General features: G+C 42.4%; 1 protein-coding gene across 10 annotated transcripts in view; it reads left to right on the top strand.

Annotated features, from left to right (window-relative positions):
* Positions 1 to 21,222, top strand: part of LOC117356551 (phospholipid-transporting ATPase ID-like) — a 209,143-nt gene that overhangs the window by 169,349 nt on the left and 18,572 nt on the right. For all 10 annotated transcript variants that reach the window (XM_033935931.1, XM_033935912.1, XM_033935903.1 and 7 more), the window contains 4 exons: positions 619 to 772; positions 7,137 to 7,320; positions 13,964 to 14,187; positions 19,696 to 19,779. In XM_033935931.1, coding sequence (XP_033791822.1) covers positions 619 to 772; positions 7,137 to 7,320; positions 13,964 to 14,187; positions 19,696 to 19,779 — 646 coding nt within the window. The remainder of the gene's footprint in view (positions 1 to 618; positions 773 to 7,136; positions 7,321 to 13,963; positions 14,188 to 19,695; positions 19,780 to 21,222) is intronic.

Raw genomic sequence — 21,222 nt, 5'->3', positions numbered from 1 at the left:
AACCCTACCTGAGCAAAGCCAGAACTTCACCTCACTCTACAAGAAGAGGAAATAAGTAATTCTCTTGCTAAATCTCAAAACTGAGATAGCTACTTCTGATATTTTGTAAATTTTACATTAAAAGTGTTCCATCATCTTCTAATCTTTTCAGAAGTAAGACATCAGGTAATTCATTCCTTTATTTTTCTTTTTCTTCCTTGTTGCAGAGATACTAGCATGTCCCCGACGGGACCCGTTTCGCCCAAATAGGGCTTTTTCAAGGGTTCACAGTGGGCGCTCTGCATAATACAAAAAAAATTCTCAATACAACATATCTTAACTTTTACTTTCTAAATTCTCAAACAATCAATTTAAATGAGTCCATTTATTAAAATTTTTTTGTAATGGAACCATTTGTTAAATATTAATATTATCCAAGTCTATTAAAACTGTGTAAACTGCCTTTCAATTTCTACCTGAGCCCCTTCATTCTAACCTTGTCAATATTTTGTGACTGCTGCGCTTTGATTGGTTGCATTCACCTTGCCATCGTGCAAACACTATTCTCTGATAGGCTGTAAGCACCTCACCGTTGTATGCTGTATCCTGATTGGTTGTGACCTTGGCTCCTCGTTTCAGGAGTGCAAGGGAAACGATGAACCCCAGCTCCTTCGCAGATGACGACGCCATTAACGTTCAAATTCGGACGCCCTCGAAGAAATCCCATATTTTGCCAGAGGAGGAAGTGGATGAGGAGGACACGTACGGAATAATTATCAATGGACACAGCCTGGTGAGGGAGACTTTCCCCTTTCTTTACCCTGCTAATGAGCTAATGTCTGTGAACTAGACAGGTGCTTGCGATCACACCTTTGGCTCTGCCTCTTTGTGCATAACCTGAATAATTTGTAATCCGCATAAAATTGTAGGATATGTGGAATATAAATTATTGAAAAAAAAGATGGATGTGGGGCAATCCACTGCTTATTTCTAGGTAAGCATTATATAATAAGTTTTACTCTTTGAAATCTTGCCAGGTATTTGTGGCCAGGGTTGGCCACTGTTGGAAACAGGCTTGATGGATCTGCTGCCTCTCCCAGTACGGCAGCTGTTATGATCTTATGTCACTTGGTGATGTCTCTACTGGCAGGATGGGATATATAGATTAGGGCAAAAGAGGATATGTCTTTTAGGATGAGTTGTGATTAATGTAATGCAAACCCTGACTGGTGTGGGTTTGGAAATCCTTAGCCCTGGATGCCATTGGCGGTCCCCAGTGCAGGGAATAATTCAAAAAACCAAACGTCAAGAACTGAACAAATAAAATTCTGACCTTATCCTCTCCTGAGAAGACATATTTAAACACCACTACTGCCTTGGGCTTTTCCTTTGTTTGAGCCTATGTCTTACTCTTAACTGTTCAGTAAGAACATAAGAATAGCCTTACTGTGATCGTGTGGAATGGTCTTTTATGTATCGGACAACGAAATGGTTTGGAATTGGTTCAAGATTTATACAAATGATTCAAACATTGTATAGCTCCCCTTCTGCTAAATTGTACATTAATAATAATGTGTCTAGAAAGTTTGAATTACAGAGGGGAGTTAGACAAGGTTGTCCACTGTCTCCTTTATTGTTTGATATTGTATTGGAACCCCTTTTACTGGCCATACAACAAGGTATTCCTTATTCAGGTCAGGAATATAAAGTTTCGACATATGCGGATGATATTTTGCTGCATTTGAGAAATCCAGATTCTACCGTTCCACATTTATTAGAATTAATTAATAATTTTGGAAGAATATCATGATATAAAATAAATTGGGATAAATCAGAGATTCTTCCATTAAATATTCATTGTCAAAAAGGACTATTTGATTCATTTTCATTTATATGGAAAGATGAAGGCATCAAATATTTAGGAATTTGGATTCAAAACACATTAGAAGAAACGATGAAAATAAATGATAAAACTTTACTAAAAAAGGTGACAGAGATGTGTGAACAATGGAACCTTTTCCACTTGTCATGGCGGGGGAGAGTTCAGACTGTTGAAATGATGATTTTGCCTGTAGTTTGCTATCAAATGAGTATGTTACCAATTTATTTTCAGGGTTTTTTTTAAAAGAAATTAAATAGTATTCTAACAAAATTTATTTGGCTTGGAAAATCTGCAAGAATTTCTATGGTATCTTTGCAAAAGCCAATTGCGGAGGGTGGGGTAAATTTTCCCAATTTTTATAGGTACCATCAAGCTTATATTATGCGTCAAGGAATGTATTGGATCCTCCCTGAACTCATGAAAGAATTTCCGGATTGGTTGACTTTGGAATGGCAACTCATGTTTCCTTTGAGATTAAGTCATGTTCTTAGTATCAAAATGCCTAAATTATATAAAGATCACAGAATATTAGTTGATACTTGGAAAACATTAAGATATGTTGATAATTTAACACCTATTTCAATCCTCAAATCAACATATCAGACCCTATGGCTAAACGCCAAGATTAAAATTGGCGGATAAGGATAGTGGGTAACCTTCATTAGGGGTACATAGATCCAGCTTGGATCCTGCTTCCTATTATTGGATCCAAGAAATTCATCCTATGTCTGCTGCAGTGAGGACGTCGTTGGAATTTTTCTTATTTTAACAATGCCGAAAAGACGGGGGAAGAATACCGGAGGAGCCTCCCGGCGACCCTTAACCCCAGTGGTTACCATTGATGATTTTCTCCGACGCCTACAGCGGGAACAAGAAGGGTCGGGTTCTAGCTCGTTGGGGACACCGCCGGAGAGCGGTGCGGTGGGTGCCCCTGAGCATGATGTCACTCTTAGTCCCGATGTTAGGACGCCACCCCTTCAACCGACGCCACAAGCTGCAAGCTCTCCAAGGGACCAGAACCCACCTGAGGAGGTGGGTGTCTTTTTGTCCACAGAGGCTAGTATGGAGAGCTCGCCGAATACGACAACGCAGAGAGGACTGATCTCTCCACAAGGACTTGTGACCGGGACAACAGAAGTTGGGGGAAAACAAGACGTCACTGAGGTAAAGCTAATTGCAGAACATTTAGTCACTACACCATTACAACTTTTCTCACCTACAAAACCTCCTACAGTCACACTCGAAGCATTATGGGACTTGGTGGTGAATTTGGGAAATTCATTAAATCCTCAAATAAAAAGTTTGGATAAAGAATTAAAAGAACAAAAGGAAGAAATAAAAGTTTTAAAGCAGGATATGTTACAATTTAAAACAGAGACACAAGATACAAATAAGGAGTTAATGTTATTAAAACAAAATCAAGATATGTTAGTAAAAGATAATATATTACTCAGGAAGAAGTTGGAAATGCAGGAGAATAATGGTCGAATAAATAATTTGAGATTTATAAATTTTCCAAAGATCCTGTCAACTTCTCCCAGAGAAATGGTGAAAAGATATTTTATGGAAATTTTGGAAATTCCTGAAAATTCCTTACCTCCTCTTACAAGAGTGTATTACTTACCTGCTAAGCCCCAATTCAAAGAAGAAAACATGGAGGAACCCCGGGAGAGGTCATTGGACATTTCAGCAATATTGGAACAATCAGATAGAGAGTTGGCGGTTCCAGCTACTCTCTTGTTGTCTGTGGCTTTGGCTCCAGACAAGGATTGGATATTAAAACTTTTCTTTAAAAATAGGTCTAAAGACTTCCTGGGGCAACATATTCAGATTTTCCCTGATGTCTCCAGAGAGACTCAAAAAAGAAGGAAAGAATTTTTAATTTTAAAACCTGGAGTGACTCAAATAGGGGGTAGTTTTTTCTTGAGATATCCATGTAAATGTGTAGTGAGATATTTATCATTGAAATATATATTTACAGAACCATCTCAATTGATTAGTTTTCTCTCAATGAAACGTCTTGAAAAAGGAATAACAACGTAATAACGCCTATGTGAAATTAGCTCCCTGCACTTCAGTTAGACAAGGATTTTTCTTGCTTAATTAATTTGAAGTATATAAGTTCTGCTCTTAATAATGGATTCAATAATATTGAGGACTAGTGTGAGAACAGCTAGTTTGGTATTTCCTTGTAGCAATATTAAGTTTGGAATTATAGTTTAATATGTAGTTTGATCTCACTTTTCTGTACAAGATGTATATGCTTGGTAATATTGTAAAATGTTATAAATAAAATAATTAAAAAAAAAAAATTGGCGGATATAAGATCATTTGGAAATATTGGATGAAGGCAGGCATATGTACTTTAGATGATGTTATTTCAAATGGAAAGTTGCTTGATTTTTCACAATTGCAACATAAATATGGTCTTAATAAATCACAAAATTATAGATGGTTGCAATTGAAGCAGGCCATTCAAGTAGGATTCCCTGAATGGAAAAATCTCAATAATAAGTACAGTTTGCCTTTCTTGTGTTTTCAGGTGGACTTCCTGGGGCACCAGGCTGCTCAGTGGTATAAATTAATATCTGGATTTATAAATAAAAAACCAAAAAATGGTCTTCGGGACATTTGGAGCATTGAGATCAAGCATCAAATTACTGCGTCTCAATGCCCACAAATTTGGTCTTGGAGGATGAGATGTACAGTGTCTGCATCTATGAGACAGACTTGGTTTTTTCTATTACATAGAGCATTCTGGACCCCGGTGCGTTTGCAAAAATTAGACAGCTCTAAGTCTAATAGATGTTGGCACTGTCATCTTGAAGCTGGAACATTGGATCATTTATTGTTTTTTTGCCCTTTAATATATAATTTTTGGAAATCTATTTGGAGTCAAATTAATAATTTTCTTGAAAATCCGGTGGCACTTTCATATGATACGATATTATTTGGAACTTCAATGAGGAAAAAAAGTCAAATATCTAATAAAAACAATACGTTTTTACTCATAATGACAGGAGTTGCTATTCAGCAAATTACGAGGAATTGGAAAAATGATGATAGATTAAGTTATAGTTTTTGGTGGAATTCATTGTGCCATATTTTTAAAATGGAGAAAATAATAGCTGTCCAACGAGGAAGTTATAAAAAGTTTATGGAGGTCTGGGAGCCATTAACAAATTATTGTAAGGATTAATTATAATTGAGTAATTAATAATTTATTTCTCTCCTTTTGATTATTGAAGTATAAGGGGGGGAGGGGGGAGGATTTTATATGTATAAAATTATAGGATTATATTGGAAGAAGGATGGGAGGGCGAAGTTATAGTTTGATTTCAGTGAATGTATGATTAATAAGTATTATTATAGTGTATATGATTATATAATGAATTACTTGTTGAAAGTTTTAAAATGAATAAAGAAATTTAAAAAAAAAAGAAAAAAAGAATAGCTTTACTGGGTTAGCCCAGTGGTCCATCAAGCCCAGTAGCCCATTCTCACGGTGGCCAATCCAGGTCACTAGTACCTGGCCAAAACCCAAAGAGTAGCAACATGTAATACAGAATCTCAAAAAATAGCAAGATTCCGGAATCCCAGAGAATAACTAGAATCCTAAACAGTAGCAACATTCCATTCTGAATCCTAAAGAATTGCAAGATTCTAGAATCCCAAAGAGTAACAAAAGATTCCAGAATCCCAAAGAGTAGCAACATTGCATGCCACCGATACAGGGCAAGCAGAGGCTTCCCCTATGTCTTTTTCAATAACAGACTATGGACTTTTCCTCCAGGAACTTGTCCAAACCTTTCTTAAAACCAGCTACGCTGTCTGCTCTTACCACATCCTCTGGCAACGCGTTCCAGAGCTTAACTATTCTCTGAGTGAAAAAAAATGACCTCTTATTGGTTTTAAATGACTGTGACTTCATCGAGTGTCCCCTAGTCTTTGTAATTTTTGATGGAGTGAAAATCGATCCACTTGTACCCGTTCTACTCCACTCAGGATTTTGTAGACTTCAATCATATCTCCCCTCAGCCGTCTCTTTTCCAAGCTGAAGAGCCCTAACCGTTTTTGTCTTTCCTCATACGAGAGGAGTTCCATCCTCTTTACCATTATGGTCGCTCTTCTTTGAACCTTTTCTAGCGCCACTATATCTTTCTTGAGATAAGGAGACCAGAATTGAACGCAATACTCCAGGTGAGGTCGCACCATGGAGCGATAATGGGGCATTTATAATATCTTTAGTCTTGTTAACCATCCCTTTTAAAATAAGTCCTAGCATCCTGTTTGCTTTTTTGACCGCCACCGCACATTGGGCAGAAGGTTTCAACGTATTGTCTACGATGACACCCAGATACTTTTCTTGGGCGCTAATCCCCAAGGTGAACCCTAGCATCCGGTAACTGTGATTCAGGTTATTCTTTCCAATGTGCATCACTTTGCATTTGTCCACATTAAATTTCATCTGCCATTTGGACGCTCAGTCTTCCAATTTCCTAAGGTCCGCCTGCAATTTTTCACAATCCGCATGCGTTTTAACAGCTTTGAACAGTTTAGTGCTATCTGCAAATTTAATCACCTCACTCGTCGTTCCAATTTCCAGTACAATGTGTTTGAAAGTATTTTAGTGATGGCTCAGGGAATAAGATACAGGTTTATAAAATACTGAGTGGAGTGGGTAGATGTAAGTTGCTTGTTTACTGTTTCCCAAAAAACTAGGACTAGGGGGCATGAGATGAAGCTACTAAATAGTAGATTTAAAACAAACAGGACAAAATATTTCTTAACACAACTTGTAATTAAACTCTGGAATTCGTTGCCGGACAATGTGGTGAAATCAGTTAGCTTAGCGGGGTTTAAAAAAGGTTTGGCTAATTTCCTAAAAGAGAAGTCATGGAACTAAAATCTAGTCATAATATTTGCTGTTGATCAAAATATGCAGGTAAGACCCCAGGCAGTGGCGGGGATGACGCAGTCTCAGCATTCAGAGACTGTACGGCCACCATTCAAACCACCAAAATAAAATGCTTGGGTTGATTTCAGAAAGCTCAGGGGATTTCAGTGGCATCAGGGCCAAGTCCTAACCACCAAGATTACTGTTGAATGAAAGGAGGAAAGAGATTCTCAACCCTGATGATTTACGTAACGCAAAAACTGTATAATTTGACCTTGACTCATATCTTGCAGTCTCTGTGTTGTGGTCTCAGTGCCAGCCCAATGCTCATGGTTCTCCTTTTGTCTCCTTTCTCTCCCCTGCTCCTGACCCCGGCAGGCCCATGCCCTGGAAGAGAAGATGGAAGTGGAGCTGCTACGTACGGCCTGTATGTGCCGGGCCGTCATCTGCTGCCGCGTGACTCCGTTGCAGAAGGCGCAGGTGGTACAGCTGGTGAAAAAATACAAGAAGGCCGTGACCCTGGCCATTGGGGACGGGGCCAATGATGTCAGCATGATCAAAAGTAGGTGTATTTTGAGAAATAAAGGAAGGGGGTAGGGGAGGATGGAAGTGGGAGGGAGGTTCTAAGTAGGGTTCCCAGATGTCCGTATTTCCCTGGACCCCTTTTCAAAACCCGGAACTCTGTCCTGCTTTTGAAACGGTTCCTGACATAGTCGCGTAATGGACTCAGAGAGAGAGAGAGAGAGATGAGGCCCTGCCTTTTCTGTGCTGCGGCCTAGACTCTAAACATAGAAAATCAGCAAAGTAGAGAATGACACGGGGAGAAATTTTTCCCTGTATCCTCGTCCAATCCCCATGAGCTCTGTTCTTGCCTCATTCTGGCTTGTGGAGTTAACCCTTTCAGGACCAAGGGACCTATTTGTCCCATAACTTTAAAATCCTATCAATTTTGATTGGGATAGTCTACAGTTCTAAATTTGATATGTACGGATTCCATATGATACTGCCTTTATGTAAACAAACTGGTTCCGACATTCATTCATTAGCGTCGTTGCTAGATTGACGAGAAGATTCACTTGCCACACTGTCCATAAGCCAGAAGTGTGATTTTTTTAAATAAAAATAATGATATTTCACAAAAAAAATCAATTTTTTGGCATCTGCAAGCTCTTTTTACCATAAAAATGTCGTCAAAACCACAAAAATTGGCCTACGATCCTTATGGTCCTGAAAGGGTTAAGGCAAAGCTTGCAGGAATGAGACATAGAACAAGATGGGGATATTGAGATCTCACAGGGACAGGGACAAATTTGTCCCTGTGTCATTCCTTACCCCAAAGGAAAACTCCAGGCCACCCATGTGTGTAGATGCTAAATTTCAAGCCAATTGAATTAGATTAGTCGCTGAGAAGGCAGAAATATATCCTGGCCAACTCTATCTAGCCAGCTCCACAGTCGAGTAGCTATACCCCAGAAAGTACATGTAACCATTCAACAAATGCATCTCATAAAGCAGCGGTTCCCAAATCCAGTCCTGGAGGCACCTCAGCCAGTCAGGATTTCAGGATATGCACAATGAATATTCATGAGAATGATTTGCCTGCCGTGGAGGAAGTGCATGCTCCTTTGCTGAGTGGCATAACAACATAAGAATCGCTACTGGGTCAGACCTGTGATCCATCGCGCCCAGCAGTCTGCTCATGCGGCGGCCCTCTGGTCAAAGACCAGCACCCTAACTGAGACTAGCCCTACCTGCGTACGTTCTTGTTCAGCAGGAACTTGTCCAACTTAGTCTTGAATCCCTGGAGGGTGTTTTCCCCTATGACAGACTCCGGAAGAGCGTTCCAGTTTTCCACCACTCTCTGGGTGAAGAACTTCCATACGTTTGTACAGAATCTATCCCCTTTCAACTTTAGAGAGTGCCCTCTCGTTCTCCCTACCTTGGAGAGGGTGAACAACCTGTCTTTATCTACTTTGTTTTGAATCCCTGAAGGGTGTTTTCCCCTATGACAGACTCCGGAAGAGCGTTCCAGTTTTCCACCACTCTCTGGGTGAAGAACTTCCATACGTTTGTACAGAATCTATCCCCTTTCAACTTTAGAGAGTGCCCTCTCGTTCTCCCTACCTTGGAGAGGGTGAACAACCTGTCTTTATCTACTTTGTTTTGAATCCCTGAAGGGTGTTTTCCCCTATGACAGACTCCGGAAGAGCGTTCCAGTTTTCCACCACTCTCTGGGTGAAGAACTTCCATACGTTTGTACAGAATCTATCCCCTTTCAACTTTAGAGAGTGCCCTCTCGTTCTCCCTACCTTGGAGAGGGTGAACAACCTGTATCTACTAAGTCTATTCCCTTCATTATCTTGAATGTTTCGATCACGTCCCCTCTCAGTCTCCTCTTTTCAAGGGAGAAGAGGCCCAGTTTCTCTAATCCCTCACTGTACGGCAACTCCTCCAGCCCCTTAACCATTTTAGTCGCTCTTCTTTGGACCCTTTCGAGTAGTACCGTGTCCTTCTTCCCTCACTGTACGGCAATCAGTGCTGGACGCAGTATTCCAGTTGGGGTCGTACCATGGCCCGGTACAGCGGCATAACTTTCTCCAATCTGTTCGTGATCTCCTTCTTAATTATTCCTAGCATTCTGTTTGCCCTTTTTGCAGCCGCCGCACATTGCGCAGACGGCTTCATTAACTTGTCAACCAGTACTCCCGAGTCTCTTTCCTGGGGGGTGTCTCCAAGTACTGCACCGGACATCCTGTATTCGTGTATAAGATTTTTGTTACCGACATGCATCACCTTACACTTATCCATGTTAAACCTGGTCTCAAACAAGGCCTTTGCAATGATCAGGGCTCCCTGGTGTGGGGGGGGGGGAGGTCCTCAGTAATGATGACAGCTCAAAATGCCAAAGTTCCGAGTTTTTTCAGCAGTTAAAGACAAGGGAGTTCAAGAGTTTATGCAAATATATCTCATGCATATTCATTGAAAATCTGACTGGGTTAATGAGGGATTGCTTTTTCTTATAGTATATAAAAATAAATTATTATTATTATTATTATCACTGCTTGGATGGGGATGGATCAGACTGAGTGGAGGATGGGGGGGGACTGTGTGCCCTGGGGGTGGGCTTTTACAGTCTGTTTGCAGATGTGTGTAGCAGACTGAGTTTGCATAATCTAATCTGATATATGTTACAAAATACTCCTTGTGTTTTGGCCAGATACTAGTGACCTAAATTGTCCATTCCAGACCTTCGGTCTGTTCAAGTATGGCAGCTCTTATGTTCTTTTGTGAGCCAAGTATAGGCCAATCAAGCCATTGTGACATCACTGATGAGGTTGGCTCTGAGGCATTGTAGAATGAGGCATTATGACATCACAATCTCAGCTGTGGAATGTTGCTCTCATTGGGGTTCCGGAATCTTGCTATTCTTTGAGATGCTGGTATGCTGCTGCTCCTTTGGGTTTCGGCCAGGTTCTAGGGACGTGGATTGTCAACCATGAGAACAGGCTACTGGACTTGATTGACCATTGGTCTAACCCAGTAAGGCTACTCTTATGCTCTTATGTGAGCCAAGTATAGGACAATGAAGTCATTGTAACATCACTGATGAGGTTGATTGTTAGGCATTGGTGGAATGAGGCATTATGACATCACAATCTCAGCTCTGGAATGTTGCTCTCATTTGGGTACTAGTGACCTGGATTGGCCATCGTGAGAACGGGCTACTGGCCTTGATGGACCATTGGTCTGACCCAGTATGGCTGTTCTCATGCTCTTATGTGTGCCAGCTATAGGACAATCAACCCATTGTGACATCACTGATGAGGTTGGCTCTGAGGCATTGTAGAATGAGGCATTATGACATCACAATCTCAGCTGTGGAATGTTGATCTCATTGGGGTTCCGTAATTTTGCTATTCTTTGAGATGCTGGTATGCTGCTACTCCTTTGGGTTTTGGCCAGGTTCTAGGGACCTGGATTGGCCACCGTGAGAACAGACTACTGGACTTGATTGACCATTGGTCTGACCCAGTAAGGCTATTCTTATGCTCTTACGTGAGCCAAGTATAGAACAATGAAATCATCGTAACATCACTGATGAGGTTAGCTGTTAGGCATTGGTGGAATGAGGCATGATGACATCACAATCTCAGCTCTGGAATGTTTCTCTCATTGGGGTTCCGAAATCTTGCTATTCTTTGAGATGCTGGAATGTTTCTACTCTTTGGGTTTTGGCCTGGTACTAGTGACCTGGACAGGCTACTGGGCTTGATGGTCCTTTGGTCTGACCCAGTAAGGCTATTCTTATGTTCTGTGAACATTAGAGGATTAAATTCTCCCCGAGAATGCCAACTTTTATTTGAAAGAAGCTGACAGACTGAAGACATGAATTGGATTTGTACAAGAGACACAGCTGCTGCCTCAACATGAAAAATATTTCTCCCACAAAAAATACCAGAGTTAAAACTAAGACTAATGGAGTAATTCCTTGAGAATTTGATGCCCCAAGAGGTGAAAGAGATAAGACGTGATAAAGAGGAATGTTACCTCTTAATGAAGGTGATACTAGCCCCTAACAGTGACCAAGGCCTATTCTTTCAAAAGATAGATACTAGTCTAGATAAGAAAGCAGAAGAGAAGTTAATTTTGGGCAGGGATTTCAACCTATACAGCGCCAATATCGGTGGCTGCCTAAAAACGAAAACCCCAAACACATAACCCCGCCCCATTCCACCTCCAGCCCCTCCCTGTTCTTCCTCAGCCCCACCCAGTTCTGCGCTAGCAAGCCTCCTCTCTTCTGCGACGAGCTTCAGTCGCGTCTGGAGAGCCTGGAGCATGCGCTGATAAATATGACATCATCTGCGCATGCTCAGAGGCCCTCCATATGCGGCCAGAGTTCCATCTAGGCTTTCCAAAACCCAGACAAATACCAGGTTTTGAAAAGCCCGTCCGAGTTTTCCCAGATGTCTGGTATCCCTAGACCTAAAGATCAATAAACTTGAACACCAAGAATTGGAGTTAGAAGACGTAAGCATTATGTTGCAATCATTTAAGCAGCAACACTTTGAAACTGCTAAGAGAGCAGGTAAGTTATTAGATTACATAAGAACATAAGAACATAAGCAATGCCTCAACTGGGTCAGACCTGAGGTCCATTGTGCCCAGCAGTCCGCTTACACGGTGGCCCAACAGGTCCAGGACCTGTGCAGTAATCCTCTATCTATACCCCTCTATCCCCTTTTCCAGCAGGAAATTGTCCAATCCTTTCTTGAACCCCAGTACCGTACTCTGCCCTATTACGCCCTCTGGAAGTGCATTCCAGGTGTCCACCACACGTTGGGTAAAGAAGAACTTCCTGGCATTCGTTTTGAATCCGTCCCCTTACAACTTTTCCGAATGCCCTCTTGTTCTCTTATTTTTTGAAAGTTTGAAGAATCTGTCTCTCTCTACTTTCTCTATGCCCTTCATGATCTTGTAAGTCTCTATCATATCCCCTCTAAATCTCCTCTTCTCCAGGGAAAAGAGTCCCAGTTTCTCCAATCTTTCTCTATCTCTCTCTCTCTCCCTTTCTCTCTCTATTTCTGTTTCTCTCCCTTTCTCTTTCTCTCTCTCTCTATTTCTCTCTGTCTCCCTTTCTCTCTCTCTTTCTGTCCCTCTCCACTCTCTCTATGCCCTTCATGATCCTGTAAGTCTCTATCATATCCCCTCTAAGTCTCCTCTTCTCCACAAAAACTGCCAGTGCACTAAAAACCCCATGTTAAATGTGGGCTGGGTGAAGACCAGACATGGACTGCACATTGCAAATAGAGCACATGAGGTGCTAAATGTTTCTACGCCAATTACAAATGAGCTGAAAATGGAGCCAGTGGCGTAGGAAGGGGGGCGGGGCGGTCCGCCCCGGGCGCTGTCTCGGTGAGGGCGCGGACACCCCTCTCCGCCCCCCATGCTCCTTCCCCGCACTCCCACTGCCGCGGGTGCGCGTCGATTCCCTTCCCCCGCATCCCTATATCGACCCCAACCTGCTGTCGTGCCAGCATCGAGCTCCTCCGATGTCGGTTCCTGGACCAGCGCCTAGGAAGTTAACGCCGGCGCGACAGCAGCTTAGGGGGTTGCTGCTTGCATCAGGAATGTGACAGAGGTATGGGGATACTGAGAGTTGTGAATGGACAGCGCATAAATTGCATCTCCCCCGAACAGACGCAACAGGCTTTTACCCAATTCTATCACGCACTGTATAAACCAGAGCATGAGATTCCACCGTGTGATACTGGAAAGTTTTTACTGAGGAGGAAATTTTATGAGCCATTAAGGACATGCAAAATGGCAAAGCTCCTGGTCTAGACGGCTTTACCATCAGATTGATACTCGCAAGACTTTTAGGAAATATTTGGTAAAGCCCTTGGCTAGACTCCATAACGGTTTTGAAGATGCCACATTCCTGGCAATTAGCACGGATTACAGTTTTGCTAAAACCTGTGGAAGATGCCACCCATTGCGGCACGTACCACCCATTGCCCCAGGTACATTAAATAGATTGTGAGCCTGCTGGGATAGACAGGGAAAAAATGCTTGAGTACCTGAATAAATTCATGTAAACTGTTCTGAGCTCCTCTGGGAGAGCAGTATAGAAAATTGAACAAATAAATAGTGTGAAAAGTTTCAGCTTCTGGTAACCAGATCTGGTATTGTGATGTCACAATGCCTCATTCCACCAATAAGAGCCAACCTCATCAGTGATGTCACAATGGCTTGATTGTCCTATTCTTGGCTCACTTTTACTACATTTTGATTTCTAGAGTGGCGCAGTGGTTAAAGCTACAGCTTCAGCACCCTGAGGTTGTGGGTTCAAATCCTGCACTGCTCCTTGTGACCCTGGGCAAGTCACTTAATCCCCCCAATTGCCCCAGATACATTAGGTAGATTGTGAGCCCTCTGGGACAGATTGGGAAAAATGCTTTAGTAGCTGAATAAATCCATGTCAACTGTTCTGAATTCCCTTGGGAGAAGGGTATAATTGCACACAGTTTTAATGTGAAGTTTTTCATTTTCTGTATTGGTTTAAAGTTCTATTCTAATATTCTGATCATAAGATAATTGACGTAGTGCTTCGGTTTTGGAAAGTACTGAGCTGTCATTTCATAAAGAAATCCAAGAAGAGGCAAGGAAGATGGAACCGTAAACCGTGTGTGATTATATTGTTTCAGCTGCACACATCGGTGTGGGCATCAGTGGTCAGGAAGGGATGCAAGCGGTTCTCTCCAGCGACTTCTCCTTTGCACAGTTCCGCTACCTGCAGCGCCTTCTACTGGTCCACGGCCGCTGGTCCTATATCCGCATGTGCAAGTTCCTTCGCTACTTCTTCTACAAAAACTTTGCATTCACGCTGGTCCACTTCTGGTACGCCTTCTTCTGTGGCTTCTCGGCGCAGGTGAGAGGGTTTTTTTGAGGTCACCCACGCTGCCCAAGGCGATAACTGGTACAGCCTGTTAATTCCCAGGACAGAAATGCTGGAGATTATTAAGCTGCTATCTTTTCTCCCTATGAATGGTGTATGATAAGTGGTTTATTACAGTTTAATAATCTGGCGTACAGCTCACTCCCACTGCACAGTCTTGCTGGCGATTATTAATCTAGAGGTATAGAAATTCAACCTAAAGCCAACTGAAAATTTTAAATACGTCTCATATCACAAATGAAAACCAATGACGAAGAAACCTCATATGATATAATGAAAATCAACAACAAAAGTGAGATAGCACCAAGATTAGACTTTATTTAACTATACAGTACTCGTATTACTTGCTGGCTTTAAACATTTTCTGATCCCCTGAGGAATCCTGCTTTGAAACGTTTCCCGTTGGGATCAGGACTAGAGAATGACACGGGGACCATTTACCGCGATCAAACCGCGGTCACCGCAGTAAATCTGCAGTAATGGGGACATGTGCAACTGATTTACTGCAGGATTGGGGGACAAGATCAGGAACGGGGACAAGACCTTTTACCGCCCCATGGAAGTGATGAAAAGTCTTGCTCCTGTGGTAAAAAAAATTGCGCCTGTGTCAGACTCGGCATCTCCTCTTGGGCCTCTTTTACCTTCAGGAGCCAGCCATGCCATGATGAAGACAGAAGGAACCCAAAACCAAAGCCTAAGACCAATGTGATTTGAAGAATAAAATTACCAGACAACAAAAGGTAGAAAAAAATTAATTTAGTTTATATTTTGTGATTAGAATACTTCAGATTTGAAATATGTGTCCTGCTAGAGCTGGTATTAGACATAACTGGGGACCGCAAAGTCCAGGCTGTGCTTCTTTAGCTTCCAGCTGGTTTAGGGCTCTCTCTCTCTGACTGGGGGCAATTGCCCTAGTTGCACTCCCCTAACATTATTCCTGCCATGTGTGACTAAAGTATTCTGTTAGCTTGATTTTTCTGTGTAGTAATTTGGTTTGTTCAGTTTTCACAATAGTGAATAGGATATTTGTGAAAGGGAGGGGAGTCAGGGGTTTTGTCGATCCTTGCTTTGTATTATTTGCGTTTATAAAATGACAATTATACAGAATATTGTCTCTTTTTATACTTTAATAAAATAAATTCAGTATAAAATCATAACTATTTGAGGCTTGTGCAGGTGGGATCTGACAGTTTGCAGGGCGGGGATGGGACAGGGATGGGGACTGAGCTCGCGGGGACAGGGCAGGGAAGGGGATGAGCTCACGGGGACGGGGCGGGAATGGTGATAAAATTTTTCCCCGTGTCATTCTCTAATCAGGACCCTTTAGGATAAGTCACACTGTTTTGATAAATGGTACAGTATTTCAAGGAGGTTTTTTGACCGATGACTGAGGAAATCCCGTTCAACTGGTGTGTAGAGCCAACTGTGGGAGAGTCTGAAGGGAGTCTGAGGTCTTTTTTTTCCATCTTTAAAAACATGTTTAAACTAGGCAAGTAATACGAGTACAATTAAAGTCTTATCTTGGTGCTACCTCGCTTTTGTTGTTTCAAGTTTCAAGTTTCAAGTTTTATTTCACATTTGATGAATCGCCTATTTCGAAATTCTAGGCGATGTACATAATAATATAGAAACTATGACATAATTACAATAAAATCAATAAAGACTCACATGAGAAAGAGGGAAAGAGGGTAAAGTTACAATGGGGGAGAAGAAAAAAAAACAAAAAACCAGGAGAGAACGAGAGGTAGGGTAAAATTATTCAAAGCTTTTCTTACGTAAAAGTTGATTTAGGCATCCATTAGTTAAATTATAAATCAAATGCGTCCTTAAAAAAATAAGATTTTAAAAGCTTTTTAAATACTAGGATATCGCTTTCAATTCTAATGTAATGGGGAAGGGAATTCCACCATTGTGGCCCTGCAACAGTAAACATCTCTGCTCTTCTTGTTCCAATAACTTTTAATGATGGCACAGTTAATAAATTTTGACTAGATGAACGCAAAGATCTTTGAGGTTTGTATGGGATAAGTGATTTTAAAATGAATTGTGGTTCGTTGAATGTAAGAGACTTAAAAATTAGGAACATCAGTTTGTAGAGGATCCTATGGTTAACTGGCAACCAATGTGCATCAATTAATAATGGGGAGACATGATCGAATTTTTTTGCATTGTAGATTAACTTTATGGCCATGTTCTGAATGATTTGCAGTCTTCTTTTTTCCTTTTGGCTGATATTTAGAAAAAGGGAATTACAATAATCGATTTTAGCTATGATGAATGAATGGATTAATATCTTTAAAGAGGAAGGATAGAGAAATTTGGAGATTGATCTTATCTGTCGAAGCTTATAGAAACAGTGTTTAACAATGGAAGAAATGTGTTCATGGTAGGATAAGTTATTATCGAACAGCACTCCAAGAATTTTAACTGTAGGTTCCGTGCTGATAGGTATATTGTTAATAAGGAAAGGTTTTTTAAGCGAAATGTCTTTTTTCCATTTAAATAGGATGGATTTTGTTTTGTTAATATTCAGAGCTAGTTTGTTTGTGTTCAGCCAATTATGTATTAATTCTAATTTTTGATTGATAGAAAAGATGTCAGTATCGCTTTCGGGATCTACAGGGTGAATCAATTGGATGTCATCCGCATATGAAAAAGGGATGAAACCTGTTGCCTGACAAATTTCTAATAGTGGAGATAAAAAAATGTTGAATAGTAGGGGAGACAGAATGGATCCTTGAGGGATTCCAAAAGTTGAAGTAAACCACAAATGAGCCATCAGAAGCCACTCACAGTACCCAAGCACAGCACCGGGTAAAGCTTTGGATTCTCGCCCAGAAATAGCTAAGAAGAAAAAAAAAAAAAAATTTAAATTGAATCAGGTTGGGCAGACTGGATGGACCATTCGGGTTTTTATCTGCCGTCATCTACTATGTTACTATGAAAGAGAGAGAGAGAAAGAAAGACAAAGAGAGAAAGAGAGAGAGACAAAGAAAGAGAGAAAGAGAGACAAAGAGAGAGAAAGAAAGACAAAGAGAGAGAGAGAAAGACAAAGAAAGAGAAAGAGAGAGAGAGAGAGAGAAAGACAAAGAGAGAGAAAGACAAAGACAAAGAAAGAAAGAGAGAGAAAGACAAAGAAAGAGAGAGAGAAAGACAAAGAAAGAGAGAGAGAGAGAAAGACAAAGAAAGAGAGAGAGAAAGAGAGAGAGAGAAAGACAAAGAGAGAGAAAGACAAAGAGAGAGAAAGACAAAGAAAGAGAAAGACAAAGAAAGAGAGAGAGAAAGACAAAGAAAGAGAGAAAGAAAGACAAAGAGAGAGAAAGAAAGACAAAGAGAGAGAGAGAAAGACAAAGAAAGAGAGAGGTGGTGGAGAGGAAAACGGTTGGATGAACACAGAGGATCTAGAATCAGAAAATAATATTAAATATTGAACTAAGGCCAGTTACTGGGCAGACTTGCAAGGTCTGTGTCTGTATATGGCCGTTTGGTGGAGGATGGGCAGAGGAGGGCTTCAATGGCTGGGAGGGTGTAGATGGGCTGGAGTAAGTCTTAACAGAGATTTCGGCAGTTGGAACCCAAGCACAGCACCGGGTAAAGCTTTGGATTCTCGCCCAGAAATAGCTAAGAAGAAAAAAAAAAAAAATTTAAATTGAATCAGGTTGGGCAGACTGGATGGACCATTCGGGTCTTTATCTGCCGTCATCTACTATGTTACTATGTCACTCTTTTCACACAAGTGTTGGGTTGGATTTGTAAGCATCTGATGATACTCCCACTGCTCACACTGATGAACATTTAAAGAGGTAGGCTGGGGAGGGCAGAGAAGGGCCACCAGCACCCCCACAAAGAAGGTCCACCCCTGCCCCCCCCTTCTCTGTTCCCATGGAGGCAAGACCTACAGAGAGGCGGCTTCTGGGGCAGACTGGAGGCAGGAGGCTCATGTCACTGAGCTGCCGGCAGCCCAAAGAAACTACGGTTGCAGCACCGAGGAGGTGAGTGGGGAAGATTCACCGGATTCTTTGTAACCGGCCCTGCCAAATCGGGACAGACTCCACAATTTTTTCTCCCAAAACTGTTTATTAGGAAAAGACAAGGTACAAACAAACCAGCAGATACAGCATTTTCCGATAGACTTTAGTGTTGAAACCATTTTATTGATTTTATATCAAAAACAGAACACAAGTGCAAGGACATCCCCAAACAAACCCCATGCCCTCCCCCCAGCACCCTCAAGCCCAGCAAACCCAAAACAAACTGGGAATCTGTGTTCTGATAATTTCCAATCACTACCATCAGAATAGGTCGAAGAACCAACCCCCCCTACCACCCATACAACCCTACACGCCCATCTTCAAAAGCAGCCCTCCCCCAATCACCCCCCCCATGAACAAACAGATCTCATCCAACAGGGCCACAAATTGTAACAGAAAACAACCCACCCATGGACCAGCACCCAAAATCTCCCTCCACCCCAGGGGTCACCCACCAACGTTCTGCCCTCCCCCCCCCCCCCCACCCCTTCCCAACCCAGCAGATAGACCTTAAACCATATAACTAACCAATAGATCAGAATAAAACAATCAGAGTCCAGGCTTAGGTTCTTGTAACCTGGTCTCGGCCAATCCACCCCCTACTGAAACTTCCCCACCGCCCTCCCCACCCACTGGCAACAATGGTACCAGGCTCCACAATTTTAAAAACCTGTCCAGACACCAGGACAATAAAAAGAGGACATTTCTGTGTTTTCCTGGACGTCTGGTAGTCCAATCCTGGTTTCCCCTTTCAGTTTCAGAAAAGAGGGAAGGGGACAGCAACCGCGGGGGGATTAAGGAAATGCCTTAATCTCTCCAGTGCTTAGCTGTTCACAGAGCACTTTTTGGTGTCCTGGACGTGACTGAAACAGGTCTACATAAAAACATCCTTCTTTTTCAGGTATGGATGATTCTTCCTGTTCAGTAATTGCCATTAGGCATCTTGATTTTGGGCCCTTCCTAGTCCCACCCAAAACAAGCAAAATTGGGATTTGGGCATTTCAAGTACATGGATGTCCACTTTGAGACAGGCCTAAGCTTCGAAAATAAGCTCCCTAGTCTCTCTTCTCTGCGCAGATGGTGTATGATGAGGATCTGATGATTTTATGTTTATATGAAGTCTTAAAACTTATGTATGTTGATTTTGTAAACCGTTTAGGCCAGGGGTAGCAATTTTGGTCCTCGAGAGCCGGAGCCAGGTCAGGTTTTCAGGATATCCACAATAAATATGCATGAGATAGATTTGCATTTCAAGGAGGCAGTGCATGCAAATCCATCTCTTACATATTCATTGTGGATATCCTGAAAACCTGACCTGGCTCCGGCTCTCGAGGACCGGAATGGCCTACTCCTGGTTTAGGCTAAAGATGGTATAGAAATTTATTAATACTCTGGTGCAGAGCTCACTCCTTCTGCGCAGTTATTAATCTATTCTCTCTTCTCGCTGCAGACGGTTTATGACGAGTGGTATATTACGCTCTATAACCTTGTGTATACCTCGCTTCCAGTGCTTGGAATGAGTCTGTGCGACCAGGTAATTTTAAAGGCTTTTAACACTTCCGACAGCTCATTAAAACAACAAAGTTTAGCGGATGATTGATGAAGGGTCATTAGCAGAAAAAAAAGGCTTCTAGTGAGGCAAAGGGAATTAGCCCCAGCTGGGCTCATTTTTCTATGCTTTGAAGGCCACAGGGTGGGGGGGGGGGGTTTTCCATATTCATATGACCCTGTGATCAAGGACTCTCAGTTTGTGGCAAGCATGAGACAGCTTCGTACCCCATGCTGAGTTTGTCTCTCCCTAGTAGAGAATGACACGGTGGCTGTTACCCGCGGGTAACCCGCCGAAACGGTGAGGGGGGGAAAGTGCTCACTGCGGGTACGGGAAAAAGGCCATCCATTGCCCCATGGAGCGGTGAATGGCATTGTCCCCACAGTTAAGGGAAGGAACACGTGCGGTTACCAATCAGGCGCGGCCCCCTTCCTCCTTCCTATCTAACTGAATCTATCTATCTCCCTCCCTTCCACTTACCTTCGTGGTGCGTTTTGAGTAACTTTCACAAAGCCATCGGAGCCTGCAAGCAGTAGCGTTCATGTGTGGGTGGAAGCTTCTCCTCTGACGCAACTTCCGATTGCGTCAGAAGAAAAGCTTCCACCCACCCACAGACGCTGAAGGGAAATTGGGAAGACAGAGTGGGGAGAAGACACTGAAAGGGCATGGGGAAGAGAGAATGGGGAGAAGACGCTGGAAGGGAAGAAGACAGAGATGCCAGACTATGGGGAAGCAGAGGGAAGAAGATGGGTGCCAGACCAATTGGGGGGGGGGGGGTGAAGGGAGAGGCACAGTAACAGAGCAAATGGAAGACGTAGAGAGAAGACACAGTGGATGGAAGAAATTGAATGAGAAGATGAGGGAAGCAGAAACCAGAAAATAAAGGTAGAAAAAAATTTCTATTTCTTTCTTTTTTTTGCTTTAGGATAAAGTAGTATATTAGTTGTGTTGATAAAAATTTATAAACAAAGCCCTGCCAGCTGAACATCTATTTCTCCAGTTCAGCAGCCAGAACTTTGATTTATAAGGAAGGAATAAACTAAATATTGCAGTACTGAGGCGTCTATGGATGCTGCGGGCATGGGGACGGGGCGGGACAGTGGTCGTGGGGTCGGGGATGGAGCGGGGACAGTGGTTGCGGGAACGGGGACAGGGCGGGGACAGTGGTTGCGGGGACGGGGCGGGGACAGGGACGGTGGTCACGGGGACGGGGCGGTGACGGGGACAAATTTTTCCCCCGTGTCATTCTCTACTCCCTAGCTGCTCTCTAGGCGAGGAGCTTCTGTACGGCTCTGTTGTCTTTTGATCTGTCCTTTTCATCTTCTGCCCTCTGCTTTCACTGCCTGCCAGCACAGGAGAGGATGCAACAGCTCCCACAGTAAGTAGTGCAGGATGTCTGAAAAGTCAGTGGATTCTGGCTCCCTGATA

Source organism: Geotrypetes seraphini, chromosome 1, assembly GCF_902459505.1.
Source record: "Geotrypetes seraphini chromosome 1, aGeoSer1.1, whole genome shotgun sequence".
Lineage (NCBI taxonomy): Eukaryota > Metazoa > Chordata > Amphibia > Gymnophiona > Dermophiidae > Geotrypetes > Geotrypetes seraphini.
This window is presented reverse-complemented; position numbering and strand designations above follow the sequence as displayed.